Below are 15787 nucleotides of genomic sequence, written 5' to 3'. Positions count from 1 at the left end.
ACACATATACATATATATATATATATATACATATATATATATATATATATATATATATATATATATATATTTTGTGAATTTTATCATTAATGCATCGTAACTGGGTCAGCGTATTGTTTAATTTAATAATTTAACGTAAACATCAAGTAATATTAAATATATTACTAGGGAAGTAGGAGCGTGCAGTAGGAAAGTTTTACTCCGATGTAACCTTACAATTTTCAGCTCGGTAATTTTCTCTGTAATTTTCCTGAGTGTTGTAAAGGTCACACTGGTTACCCCTGTCATCCTATTGGGCATTGACGAATCTTTCTTTATCTTTTATTTCTTCTACTTGATGAAGATATGACATCAGAAGAAAGAAATTTTGTTATGTTATGCACAATGTATATTGTATGCGGAACATATATAATCAATAAAATAATTTTAAATGTAGAATAACATTTCGTTTCATTAGAGACTCGTAATTATATAAAAAAAACGTTGTCTTATAATAAAATATTGTATTGCATCATTTTTCATTAGATGGAAGAAAGGAAACAATTTAAATTAACAAGCATTTAACATAACATTTTGACTGTAATAATAATTAAAGTTTTTTTACAACTTTTTTTATAAATGATAAAATGTTTCATAATTTCATAGATTATGTGTTATATAATTACGTCGATTAATTTTAAATATAAACATAAATATAAGTATAAATTCAAATCTATTTGTATCGCTTTTTAATAAATCTTTTTTCAAGTTACATCGAAGTAGTTATGCATAACGCATAATGATGTGACAAATATGAAATATAATTGATAATAAATATTTTCTGAATATTCAAAGTAATTATTATAAAGATATATATATCTATAATAATCATAAAAGAATAAAGACTGTATAAATATATATATATTTTTTAATTCGTATATTCTTTACATATCAAAACTTTTCGCAAAAAAAATTGAGCAACAATATAATTATAATGTAAAAAGATGTTTGTATATTATATTAATGTCTTGTAGTGTTCTGTCATCTTCTGTCATTTTTCATTTAACGATAGAAATATGTGTTTCATTTCTATAATATAACGTATTCTATTTTCTGATGTGACGAAAGTATTTATATGTAAAAGTAACAATGTTACTTATATATTTAATATTATTATGTGTAAATAATTATTCTATATGGAGTGCAACATTCATTTTTTGTTGCTTCAAATTTGATTTTAAAGATGCTCTTCTTGTTTCATTTTTGCTTTCGACATGAGTCCAGCAAGCTTTTCCGAAGATATCAGGCTACTATAAATCTCTCGTGATTCTTGAACGGCAAAATAGTCTGAAGGAATGACACGCAACGAATAATTGATAAACAGAGTTCATCCTTTGTTATCTCAAATTTGATTTCGAGGATGCTATTTTTGTCTCACCTTACTATCAATCGATAGTCGCTAGCTGTCCGAAGCTTTCCGAAGCTACCAGGCTACCATAAATCTCTGTTGAGTCTCGAATGCAGGACGAAATAACCTCAAGGAACGACATTCAGCGAAAGGATCGATGTTGAAGAGGCGCTTGCGAAAAAATATATTTTTGCGAGATATCACAAAAAATAAACTTAACGGAGGATAAAGTAATTCGCTTTCTTAGTTGATACCACGTTGCCGTTATCGATCTCGACCATTTGTTCACCACTCACTTTCGTGCTTCAAACCGATCCGGCTGGTAGCATAACGAAGAGTTAAAATGGTTCCACGCGACTCCCGCGGTGCAATGATCATTGTTTTTGACATTTCGGACATGCGTCACATTACTTTTATATTTGTTAGTCTAACGTGGAATATAAAATTATTATGAAGTCTTATTTAATAGAAGTATGATATATATAAATATACGAATTGTTTAATAATTTTTCATATATACTAAAATATATATATTTTATAAAATTGTTTAAATTGTTTAAAGATTATTTATCAATGCATCAATTATTATCATATTATTGTTTAATGCATTTATAAATTATTTAATATTTGTAACTATGCAAATATCAGAGAATTACTATTCCACAATTGCGGTAATTGCTATTAAACAGTTGGAAATACTAAATAATTTATAAATGTATCAACAACAGATAGGTAAATAATTTCAATTTTATGGATTATATAAATATATTTAGTATATTAAAATAATAATAATGTCTGCGAGAATAAAAATTGAATTTTTAAATAAAAATTACTATAAAAATTATCTCTTTGTGTGCATTTTTTCAGGTAATCTTTCAGCTATAGATATCTCGTGGCAAGTATATCGAATGACATGAGACATGATCAAGAAGAGAAATGATCAAGCTTATGTACTGGATTGTTTCTTGAGATGATCTTTAGCATGTACTGAACAGGCTCACATGATCTGCAGAAACTTGTGATTTTATCTCGTGCCTGTGGACCAATTTGCTACTCGCAGTTTATTGCCAGGTTTCTTTCTTTCTTACATCGCTACTTCCCTAATAAGTAAAATGTTAGCAGTGCTGTTAGCAGTATGCCAGAAGTTTGACAGCAGGAATTTGATTAGAATATTGCGACGTATGCTATGATAATTTTATCTATATTGAATTCGCATTTTGCCGACAAAATTTGCGAATGTTAGAATAAATTGGCAACTAAAACAAAATAGAAATACAATTTTATAGCAAAAATCTAATAGTAAAAATCGTGTTGCTGTAATCATTAATAAAAAATATGTTGATAAGAAGATGATTTCTACATGAATTATAATTAACTTCGAAGCAACTTGTTTTAATATGAAACTTATGGAACGAAAGAAAAGATTATATGTAATAATAAATATTGATGTTTATAGCGTATATGGCAATAACAATAATATGCAATAATTTCTATCCTAGATATTGCTAATGCAAATACTGTTTCATTTAAATAATGATTTCGCAAAAAAAATTGTAAGGGAAAGAACAAAAACTTAATATTAGATAGTAGATATTAAATATATGATGCAAATATAAAAAAAAACATCACGTTTATGTAAAATAGTTTTATATTCATAATGTTATTTATACATTTTGTACAAATGTGTATAAGCTGCTGTATACGTTTTACTAATTAATATTTATTATATGTCACCTAATTTTTATAGTTAGTTTATTAATTCTAATAAATTTATAATAAAATCAGAAGGTTTTTTATTTTTCAAAAATAATTTATTTTTATATATAATAAATTATTATTTTCTCTTTCTCTCTTAGAGAAGAATGTAATGAAAGCTATCTATTTAGAAGAAACTATCTATTTATCTATTATTAAACCATAAGAAGCTAGCATAGGCGACGAATCTGTGAACTAGTTACGCGATGTCTCGAGATGATCTTCAGTATCTATTGATCAGGATTACATAGACTATAAGAAGTTAGACGATTTACGATATTTGCATCTCGGTTGTGTCAGGCTTAATTTTTCGTTTAATTATTTTTCTTCATATGTTTCATTCATTTTTTCATAAAATAATTATTATGATTGTAAGCAATCTTTATTTTTGAAAATCTTTTAATAATCTTTAATATTTCTATATAATTTACTAGTTTTAAGGCATTTCTGTTTTGTTTTCAACGTCTTATGTCATCATTGATTCATCAAATCTACAACATTCGTTACAACGAGATGCAACGTAAGTAAATCGAACTAGGAGTTTATGCAACTAAGTTTGAACATTGAGAAAATCAGAAAATGAAAAAACTGGTTAAACATTTCCTTTGCGCTTACCTATCAGGAATTCATCTTTAGAACTCGCGTGATATAGTTTCGATTTGGAATAGCTCGAAGCTTTTTGCAACAGGGTAGTAGAAGTAGAATTAGGGTTCGTACAAGACTGATATATAAGACTTTATTAATTTTTTTATGGTAAACGTTGTCGCAATGAATTTACTTGAGTAAATAAATGCACAAAAAATATAAAAGTTAGAATATAACAATGGTGAATTTCTTTAACAATGATTGGAATAAATAAAACATTTTTGATAAAACTATATGTATGAAAAAATACCCAAAAACATTTTCATTATATAATAGCGATGATAATGGCAAAACTTGAATTATCTGCAAAACTAAAAATAGTAAACGTAGGTTTAATGAATTGTTTTTAATTTATGACTTAATAATAGATCATATTTTTTCAAATGCGATTAAAAAGTTTCTTTATGAATCTTGAAAGAATAAATATTAAATTAAATATTAAATATATAAATAAAATAAAAATAAATAAAGATTAATTTAAGCAGGCTGTTCTGTCTTATGTATTTTGCAGATAAAAAAGTATGTTAATGAATAAATTTTTATTGTTATTTACAATCTTTTTCTTTTCTTTTAAAGTGCGAAAATGTATCAGTCGATTTGACATAGCATTTTAATTGAACAATAAAAAAATACGGCTATTAAACGTATTTAACGTTATTATAATGATATCGATGCATCTATTGTACATACTACGCTGTAACTCTCGTTGTTACAAACGGGGGAAGTAGGTGGAAAACAAAATATTTCATTTGTGGCGCGTATACATGTCGCGTATCCATTCGCACCACCCCTATGCGTTTTCCACGCAGCTGCATTCATCGCATATGTGATGCACATGGATATATGTGCATATATATATATATATATATATATATATATATATATATATATATATACGCAATAAGGACGACGAGAACGAGTGGCGCGCTGGCGCTGTCAGGCGTCATCGGCGGAGATCGATAACCCGGGGGAATTGGTGTGCGTGTGCACGCCGGCGATGGCGGGGGATGAAAGGGCGGATGGGAAAAGAATGGCGGAAAAAGGAAGACGGAGATGAGCGGAGGTAAAAAGACATCATAAATCGCTCCCGGTCATATCCCTGCGTCCGACCGTTCTCGTTCTCTTCCTCCTCCACCACCTCGTCCACTGACCGAGTCGTTACTCTCTTCCACCCTACAGAATTCGAATGTTTCCCGCCACCGACCACCTCGCGCGCTATACGGCCCTGGCCGTAGTGAGATGGTCGCCTGCTTAAGTGGCTCACTACGAGCTACTGTCAAGGCCGCAGATCTCGTCTCCAGGCGTTCGCCGGCCAAAAGTCGTGCTGCGAAAAAGATGCGTTGCAGGTCCCAGGTTTTTAGCGGCTCCTTTCGACGGACGAAGCGTCGCCGGTGCCCGCCACCCTGCCAGGGTAACATCCCATGACGGAGGTGCATCCCTATCGGAATACCGCGAATGCGCACTTGGGGTGAAAGGGTTTAGCACTCGGGGTGCGCATGCAACCGGAGGTTGTTGCTGTGACGCAATGGCGCTGATCCGCTGCAATGAATGCGCGTAGAATTAAAGGAAGCCAATTGGTCGGTTCCGCCGGCGCGTGCGGCCTTAATAGATAACACAACGGCATGTGTCCATGGCATGTATATACAAGTAACTCACAATGAAGATCTCGAGCTCAATTTTCCGGAAAATATCAAAGATAAATGAAAATATTTTAAATATTGTTTGTACTAATTCACTAGAAATTATTATATTAATAATTAAAAACTGAGTTTTTTGATTAATTAATGCTTTATAAGTAAATACATGATAAAACTATTATCATACATACTTCTATTTATTTGAATTTTATATGACTTTGAGTATATTTATACATAATCGAGTATAATTTATTTTGAGAAGATTTGATAACTGCGTGGAAATGTTAACGGAAAAAAAGAAAAATAATTTAATTGAAAGAGATCGAAAAGGATGCGCGGTAAAGAGATCCACTATTGGACTTATCTATTAAATAGGAATAAAACATGAGAAAATAATCAGAATATGATTGATCCATAAAAAGAACGGTTTTGCTAAACAATTTAAAAGTTTAACAAACAGATCAAAAAATAATTTGTTGGAACATCGAAATAATCATGTAGAATGCAATATTAATAATCTTGCAAAATTTTCGATACTCTAGCAATCAATTTGAATGTTCTATAGTTATTTTAATGATCCCAAAAAATTTTAGACTTATATTATTTTTAGACTTATATTTACCCAAATTTTTAGATAGTTTAGCAAATAGATTATTTTTTATCGATTCTATCGATAACTAATTATGCTTACACATCTATATGTAATATCCAATCTTTTTAAAATAAATATGTACAAAAAATTAACTGAAACACTCGAAAGTTTTATCTTCTCTAGTATGCACATAATATTTTGCACGCGCATTAATATTATTATAAATAATAAAAATAAAAAAAGATATAATATATGACATACCTACATGAATTAAATAAAGTTCAACATGTAAATTACAATATACAAGTATGTAAATTGCTTCTAACAAATAATTAAAAATGATTGAAATTATCACAAATAATTATAATCGATGCTCGACTGAATTTAGATATACATATATTGATGTGATTAAAATAGGAAATTATTGCGGCATCGAAGTCATTGTTGGCAAGCAACATGATGAAAACTACAGAGAAAATCAACGGATGTGAATAAGGAGTGAATGCAACACCTGGGAATATCGGATCGGAATAGGAATTCCCGATTGGTGTGCGGAGCGGGATGGCATACGGAGTTAGAGGTGACATTTCCCGTTCCATGACCGCGAACAGTCACTGCTCGTCGCGACGATAATGACAAGCGGAGATCAATAAATTGAATGTAGTTCATGTCGCGCTGTGGTCCAATAGAAACTCGACCGGAAACGGAATAGGCCGCCATCAGGTGACGATAGGTTTTTTAGACATCGGTTTCCGATAATTCTCGGTGTGGGGCGACTCGCGAGAATTGAGATCAAGCGCAGGCAAGCGCGCGCAAAACGGATGCGCTCGAATTTCTTTTCCGCCTTGACCAACGATCGGCGGAAATGCTTTGTATTTATTGGAAAACAAGGGCGGTTCGGTAGCAGGATAACACGAGGGTACAGGGAGTGATTTTCAAGCAACGCCCCCGTAGGGGGGTAGCACATTTGACGCAGTCAGTTGGTAACCAAAACCGTTATGGCGTAGTCATCAAGAGAATTGTCTCGTTGACGATCTCGAGATGGTCCGGCAGATGTTCATGGCGCTCCTGCAACAGAGCCCTTCGAGCTAGAATTACTTAGCGCTACTTTCATTTTTACATTTCGCTCGTTACGTCATTTCCAATTACAATAATTGAATCAAACGTAACGGATTATCGAGAGATTATAATTTATTATTTTATCAGTATCGTGTTTAAATAATTTTATTGTAACTTTCTGCATTTAAGCTAACTTTCTTTAATTATCTTCTTCTGTTTTCTTCTTGGAAAAATATAAGTATATGTTTTTGTTTTGATTTAAACGTTTAAATTACTGATTCTAGATTTATCCAATATTTATTTTTGAGAAAAAGATCTCTGATATATTATTTTATTAATTATTAATAAATAATTAATTAATTTCCTTTTACACTATTTATTGCATATTAAGGCAATATTGTTATGAGTATAAAAACATAATATAATACATTTATAATCTAAACAATTTTATCTAAACAATTTTCTTTGCAAATATTTTTATCATATATTAATGTTTATAACAAGGGACATAATAAAGAAATTTTAATATAGTGATTATTATTATTATTATTATTATTATTATTATTATTATTATAATATTTAAAAACTGTGAATAACATTTCTTTGATGTTTTGTAATTACTGAAAATGTACTACGACTTTATCCAAGAATCATAAAAAATAACATATTTGACTAAAAAATAATATATATAGAAACTGTATGCGGTTACTGTTGTATAATAACGCGAACTCGGTTTTATCAAGGAGATTAACACGACGCGACAACGAGGAGGTGGTCTGCGCTTGTTACCATGATATTAGAGGAGTATCAACATTGCGGGAGTCTATGTCGGCTTGATCCGCCGAGTTGAGAGAATTAGTATCAGCTAGGGCTACGATTTAGCAGTATCCAGGATGCACAGGCGGAATTCGTTGCGAAACCCACGTGGAAAGTCTCACCAAACCGAGACGAAGTCATTCATAAATTCATGAGGTTAGATGAGACGAGCTACTCGAGTACTAGGAGTGTAGAAAAGTAATATTGGTTTCTGATTCGGCCGGTGTCTTTATATGCAACGCATAATTACAACATAATTACAATATAATGTTGTTCATAAAAATATTTATCTGTCTATGCAATTTTCTCTACGTATAAAAAGGTAAATAAAATGTGTTAAATAAAGCAGCATTTTATACTTTATAAATTTATTTATTTTACTATACACACACACACACACACACACACACACACACACACACACACACACACACACACACACACACACACACACACACACACACACACACACACATATATATATATATATATAATAACGGGAAAGATCTCTACATGATAATATAGTTGTAATAAATAGACGTTATTTGTAAAAAAACACAATGTATTCTTAAATATTTAAAAAAATTAAATAGCGTAAAAAAAGCGTACGATTGAATTATGTGTAAATTGTATTTTGCAAAGCATTTAAAATAGTTTTATTTTTTGTTTTATGTGTAACAATGTTATCTATATTAAAATAACGGCATTACGGCATTTTATTTGAATTTGCAAATTGCAAAATATATAAAATAACGAAATAATCTACACTTGAGAGAAAAAGATATCTTGCAAAATTACAAGTAAAATACGCACGAATTCACGCTTATGTGCACTTATCAAAATAATTTTCTAATTATCGTTACAACGTATGAAAAGTTGCAACAATTTGCTGTAAACAAGCGATAGTTTGCAATTACACAGGAAAACAGAAGCTGCAACGAAGGCGCATTGGCGAAAAGCCGGTCGCGTTACATTTGTAAACGAAACTCGGTGCGCGACATAGTAACCTGGTACACGATGCGACATTTTGTGTTAAAAAAACGAGATCTCCAGCGACCGTGCGAAATTCTACATAATATCGAGTTGAAAGTCAATCGGTTCACAAACAATTGTCTTTGTAAGCGACATAAACGTCTGTGATAATATAATTGACTTGAGATTAAACAAACTATAAAAATAATATCTTATTTGTTTATTAGATCTATTTCATTTTTGTTAATTTATGTAAAAATCTTTATTTTTAACTGTTTATATAATTTAAAAAGTATCACTAAAGTATCTTAGTAGTACTTAGTTAAAAGAATCGTTTCCGTAATAATCAAAGAATATGGCATTACTAAAACTGAAATCAAGAATTCTTTGTTTAAATATAAAATTATTATTTAAAAATATTAATGCGTGCTATTTTTTTAAGAAAAACTTATTCTCGTTACGAGCTACGTTTAATAATAATAAATATTTTCTTACGTTTATATTTTTTTTAATATAAATTATAAAAACCGTTTTATTATCACGTACAGAATTATAAATCTATTAGAGAATTTTCACCGTTCAATATATGCCTATGTGCACAAGTGTTCATTCATTTGCATATGCTAAAATATATTCTGGCATTTTGTATAAATTCACAATGTGCAATTTACAATGCAGGTGTGCATCAGTACGAGTCATTCATCTTACTCCCACCGACGAGCTAACCATTTTTTGTTTACAGATATTGGATAAGTGACAGCGTGATGTAGCAGGGCCGTATGAAAGCACAGAGAGATCACATCTCGGATAGAAGGAGGAATTGTGCCCAATGTCGATCGTGCTCGAACTCAAGTGGGGACATTAATTAGGGTGGAACAATAGAGAACGAGAATTTTTATCAGGGTCGCATAGCGCACAGGAGGTCGAGGTGTGGGAGTAGTATCGTCGTCAATGCTGGGCCTCAGTGAAACTGTTGAGTCTCCCGAGAGAGATGTTTCTTATCTCTCTCTTTCTCTCGTCAAAACTCAATATTATAAATAAAAGATATACAGATTTAATTAAATTTCAGTTCACGTGCTGTTCCTATTTTATTTATTTCTAAGCTAAGAATATATTCACACAAAATTTTTGAGCACGATATTTTAATTTTATTGTAAGAAATTTTGACGTCATTTTTTTTGATAAATCTAGAATAGCTTTTTTCTGTAATAAAAATTCTATAGGTAAATAACAGATAAATCTAATTAAATTATTAGTTCATCAGACTCGGTGATTATATTTCTAATAATAGCAATACAATATCTTGGATTATGTTTATATTCGTATAAGATTCTTTCACGATTGATTCCCAAAATTTGCGAGAGAATTCGAATATAATAGAATTTGGCAAATGTGAAACCGCGATGAGACAGTAATACATATTATATAAGATTCATAAGCATATTCATGCGAGTTAACAACATGTGTTCGATGCGCAAAAGTGCTCGTGTGATTTATCATCTCATTTCCGAGAGGTTCACACATTGAGATTCCTAATAGTAATTTACGTAAGCAATTACGCAATGTTTGTACATTGTAGCTCGCCCACCTACGTAAAGTTTCTGCTCTGAAATATTATTTAATGCACTATTTATATTGATCTTCTCGCGTAACGAACGCGCTATTTTTCGATATCTCTACAAACATTTGATGAGAATCAAGGTAAAGTAGAAGAAAACTGGACTTTGGCTATTTGTAAAAATAGAATCTGACCCCAATTTTAGCTATATTAATTCAAAGATAATCTAGAACATTCACACGTGTTGCAAATTTCAGTTTTACTATGATCTTTTTGGTATCTTATAAAAACAAAACTGTTAATAAATATATATAATATCTAATTCGACTAATTTTGTTTTTATTGTGTGGAGAGATACTCGTTCAAGCGTAGATTCTTTTGCAAAGATAAAAGAATGTGCATGCACAATTAGTAAAATAAAATAAAATATAATTTCTATTTTTTTTTCGATTTAGAAGGTGTTTAGATTCATTTTCTCTTAAGGGCAAAGATATTTGATATAAAGGGTATAAAGGGCCTGGGGGGCGATGCGTGGCCTTACCAAGGCATCAGCCCCTACAGGGAGTGTTCGAAGGGCCCGAGGATTGCTCCTCGTCGTATGCAATGGTGAGCATCGCACATACATACCATAGCGACGCGTATATAGGCACGTACGCACGCAGGCACGCGTTTCCCCATAGGCTCAACTCACGCTCACGCGAAAACTGCTTCGCTTTACGCACTACTGCACGTACATCGGTTATCGGGGAAGCATGATCTCTGCCTTGCTCCTTTGACTCCTCCTTTACTCCTTTTTGGACCGAGGCCGAAGCCTGACTGCGGTCCAACTGTGCACGGGACGCATAAACAACCAGCATCCTCGAGAAGCTTTGCGCGCATAGTCGGCGCATACGGAATCCATTCATAACGACAAAAGTATCTAATATTTATATTTCTATCGTGTCTGATTCGTAATACTTTGAACTGAATCTATAGAAAGCAATATGCGTATGATGAATCAAAATAATAAACAAGAATGATACGTTTAGCTCTTATTTAAATAGACAAATTAAATTATTTAAATTTAAAGAGGATTTTTTTTTTAATTTACTTCATATTTCAGCTTTTCCAAAATTAATCTCAATAGATATCAATTTCTTAAGTTATTGATATTATTGAGCTTAAACTTTAAGTAAAAAAACAACTTATTAAATCTGAAAAAGAACATAAGAGAGTACTTATAATAATTCTATTTTAATAAAAATTTAAATATTTTGTTATTAATATAAGAGTGACTTTGCTTCTAATATATTGTTATTAATTATAGCAACACTTTTTTTTTTTTTAAGTCGAAAGACCTCGCGATTACCTATTATGATATTATGTTATTTCCAAGCTTTTACGTACGCTACAACTGCGCGTGTCAGACATATTACGTCACCGTATGCACACACGCATTATTAGGGTTGCAGGATGGTGTGTCACGCTTCCTTCCACCTGATTCATGCACATATGCACGTGTGGATACGCGCGACGCGACTCCGCTCGTTCATGCGGCACGTCGCGTCGCACGCGTCACAGGCACGTTTGCAATATTAATAAATGCTGAAGCGCGGAACAAAGAAAAAACATGCGGAGCAACAGGAGAACACGAGGCGCGAGGGGTTGAATGATAGGCCTATATACGCAGGCATTTCTTTCGTTGACCCTATTAGAGAATAGTGGGTCAACTTTCAGGATTGAAACACACTTTGATAAAACAAAATACTAACGCGAATAACCATTGCATAAGGCATCGCGAATTATAATATGCATAATATTCTGATTTCTTCTTGTATATTATTAAGATTTCACTAATAAAATCAATTCTAAACGTTTATAAATTGAAAACGAGATAATGTAAGTATTCAAATTTTTAACATTTTTGAATTCTTTGTTAATGCTATCGATTATTTTTTTCTTTATCTCGTTTATCATCTTCACAGTCGCTTAGTCAGTTTGTATCAAAATTTCTTTCAGTTTATCTCAAGCTATTTTTCAATGCATCATTTTATATTTCTATATTCAATTAGACAAATACAAATTATAAATGTAATTAAAAAACTCAGTTGCATTGTATAATATCGATACATAATATAAAAAAAATCCACAAAATAATAAAAACTACCGCGTACTATCGCCTATGTTAAATTTTTCAGATTGCCCGCTGCAATAATAAATTTTTTTTGAAAGACTAATGTTATATAAATTTAAGGATTAACAAGATGTTATCATTTTTAAAATAAAAAATTACTAAAGTTAATGATATTGAACACCGAATTGTATAAAAAATTGTTGTTAATAGACAAACGGAAAATAAAATTTAAGTTTAATTTAAGTTTAATAAATTATTTTTGAAAAAAGAATTGACATATTTAATAGACGAGGATGGATTCAATTGCGTAAAATTCTGCGTAATTCTAATAGTGATGATGTTCCAGTGATGATGTTCAAGCATCAAAGAACCGGAGAGCGCGAAGGAAGTCTCAAACACACACGGCAACTATATACACAGACATGATACGTACACACTTAATACTTAGGCTCACACAGATACGATTGCATGTCGAATCTTCACCTATGTATGTAGATTAGAAAGGTGGATTAGGAATAGCGCGTAGACCATGAACCAGCATCAGTTTATCTGGGACGCATTGGTAAATCATGGTTTAGAATCAACCGGAGAACAGACTAGTCGAGAAGGTGGCTAGAGGAGCTAAGCGAGCTTAGGCCAGCGTGGCAGAATGTCTAAATGCTATACCTGCCACGATGCGATGCGACGCAACGCGACGGATCTTCGTATGGAGAGGCAATAAGGCCCCTCTCTCTTTCTTAAGACCGTGGTTAACGACACATCACGGCTAACGAACTCTGCAATCTATTATGCGAATAATTTCTTTTTTTTTATTTTCTGATTTTATTATATGTATATATAAGATATAATATAAAATTGTGTGTGTGTGTGTGTGTGTGTGTGTGTGTGTGTGTGTGTGTGTGTGTGTGTGTGTGTGTGTGTGTGTGTGTGTGTGTGTGTGTGTAGGATCCTACATAAAGATATAAAGAATAATAAATTTTAAAGATAAGTAAATAAAAAATTATGTAAAAAGTTGTAAAGCAAGATTTTATTCTTGTGTATGCTATTATCAGTTACAGACTCATACAATAGATTCTTAAAATAGAATTCATATGGATTCTAACATAATTATGATTAATTAAGATTTCTGACATTCTATGATAGGTATATAGATTTTTGTTTGATATGAAATAAATTTAGAAAAATTTTTTTAATAATCGGTACATTTTTAGAATACATATTAATCCAAGTCAAATAATATTTTACTCATAGTTATGATTAATGATCTCTCTTTGTTTATTGACTAATAAAAAATATTTTGTGATATAGAAATTAAAAAAGAAGGGTTCAACAAACAGATACAAAGTAAAAAATTTTATTTTTGTTTAATTATATTTAGAAATTATAATATTTTTTTGTTGAGATTTAACTTATAAAAGTTTAATAATCATTTATCTTAAAATCATCTTTAGAAGAAAAAAATTTAACTAAATTTGATTTAATTATACAAATTATAATTTAAAATTAAAAAAAAATATTTTATGATATTGTTATGTTCTTTACTTATTCTTTACTTAACTAATGAAAAATAAAAAATAAAAATAATTTTGGAGGCGCCGGGTATCGATCCCGGTACCTCTCGCATGCTAAGCGAGCGCTCTACCATCTGAGCTACGCCCCCTTCGAGGATGAAAGGTTATTTTCAGGACCTCACGGCTCTTGAAATTGCATTGACACATATAATTTTTTATTTACTTATTTATAATTTAGATTAATTATTAAAATATAAAATAAAGTATAAAAATATTAATTTAATTATTCTATTGTCTTATTACAGATTATATTGTCATAAAATACAATATATCAATCTTGTTAGGATTTGATATTTTTTACTTTTTAATCACTATATTATGTCATATCTTTTTTCATATTTTTATAGATAATTATTAATAATTTTGTTAATAATTATTTATAATAATAATCTATATTATTTTGTGGAACATTTCTTAGGGATTTTTAAAGAAATAAAAGAAAATTGACATTTTGTTAATAATGATTTAAAAAGTACTTTAATCTTTTAATTTCTTTTAATTTCTTATAATTTTAACAAAATTTAATTAATTTTATAGTAATATAACATAAATCAATATAAGAAAATATATATACGTAAGTATATAATTTCAGATTTCCAAAAATTTGTATTTAAGAGTTTATAGATTTGACTTTTAAACATTAAAATTCAAATAATTCAAATATGTAAAGAATTTCTTGTACAGAATAAACTAAAAATAAAGAGTAATTATATCAAATAATATGGATATTATTCCGGACATTATTCTAATATTTATAGATTTTTTTCTATCTTATTTAAATATTAGATCTATTAAATTTCCATATTTAAAAATTTGTTTCAAGTTCTATTAAATCTGAAATTAATCTGAAATTAAGATTTTAAAATAAACATTGGAAATTTAATTAATTTTATAGTAATATAATATAAATCAATAAAGAGAAATTAAGAGTAAGATTTTAATATTTTTTTACATTTCCATGCTTGAATCAACAATATTTCTAAAAAAAAGAATTGAATACAGATAGCTTCGTTATTGTAATTAAAGTTATATAAAATAATGTGCATGTTACATGCAGAATGTATGGGATTATTCAGATTTATTTTGTATGTTATGAGAGAAGAACGGGAGGAAAACGGAAGCGGAAAAAGGAAGTCGTTCGATCAGGTTTGCAGCGTTCGTCGATTTTGCATTGATCGTGGATAATGGATGTCATCGTTTCGCAACGTACACGTTCGGCACGTTCCGCGATAACCATAAGCACATCCGACAGATGCGGATACGCTCATTCATTGGATTCCACGTGAGATAGCACTTTGGAGCAAAAAGAGACAAAAGTACGTTGCGATTGCGAGAAACGGAGACGAGGAAAGCCGAAAGGAGGGAGAGAGTGAGAGGTCCTGCCAACCTCCATCACAGTATGGTAGCCTGCTACATCAGGCAGCCTCTTTTCCGATAATTTGCCACTCATTAACATAAAACCGGACCACATGACGAGTGAAGATGAGTGAGTGTTAAACGGCAAAAGATGTGTTTATGAGAAGAATAGATTTCATTTCATCTATTTCCAGATGAGAAACATAAATTTTATGGTTCGTGCTGTGCGCTATAAAAGAAAATATATAAAATTACGTATATAACAGGTATTAAAATTATACGATTATAATGAAAATATATATATTTTTGTCCTATATCATATTATC

General features: G+C 30.6%; 2 protein-coding genes and 1 non-coding gene across 5 annotated transcripts in view; all 3 read right to left on the bottom strand.

Moving 5' to 3' along the window:
* Positions 1–15787, bottom strand: part of LOC105426933 (xaa-Pro aminopeptidase ApepP) — a 30990-nt gene that overhangs the window by 8830 nt on the left and 6373 nt on the right. The window lies entirely within an intron of this gene.
* LOC148936528 (uncharacterized) lies at positions 4681–11369 on the bottom strand. 2 transcript variants are annotated; one of them, XM_089077765.1, is made up of 2 exons: positions 11049–11369; positions 4681–5326 (listed from the first exon to the last, which is right to left on the bottom strand). In XM_089077765.1, exons 1-2 carry the CDS (start codon positions 11097–11099, stop codon positions 5051–5053), a joined length of 327 nt encoding a protein of 108 aa, XP_088933891.1. In that variant the 5' UTR covers positions 11100–11369; the 3' UTR covers positions 4681–5050. The 2 variants fall into 2 exon arrangements, 1 of the variants encoding a protein (XP_088933891.1); XR_016139436.1 differs by lacking the exon at positions 4681–5326 and adding an exon at positions 8546–9887.
* Positions 14122–14194, bottom strand: TRNAA-AGC (transfer RNA alanine (anticodon AGC)). Its single transcript has one exon. It is a non-coding gene; the product is annotated as a tRNA-Ala (tRNA).

Source organism: Pogonomyrmex barbatus, unplaced genomic scaffold (genome assembly GCF_055798465.1).
Source record: "Pogonomyrmex barbatus isolate J1 unplaced genomic scaffold, ASM5579846v1 scaffold20, whole genome shotgun sequence".
Lineage (NCBI taxonomy): Eukaryota > Metazoa > Arthropoda > Insecta > Hymenoptera > Formicidae > Pogonomyrmex > Pogonomyrmex barbatus.
This window is presented reverse-complemented; position numbering and strand designations above follow the sequence as displayed.

Bases quoted from the DNA above. Each gene is read 5' to 3' on its own strand.
- LOC148936528 (XM_089077765.1), bottom strand. From the start codon at position 11,099: ATGGGGAAACGCGTGCCTGCGTGCGTACGTGCCTATATACGCGTCGCT. The intron at 5,327-11,048 runs GTATGTATGTGC...CATTCATTGCAG, and splicing joins CCTATATACGCGTCGCTATG to CGGATCAGCGCCATTGCGTC.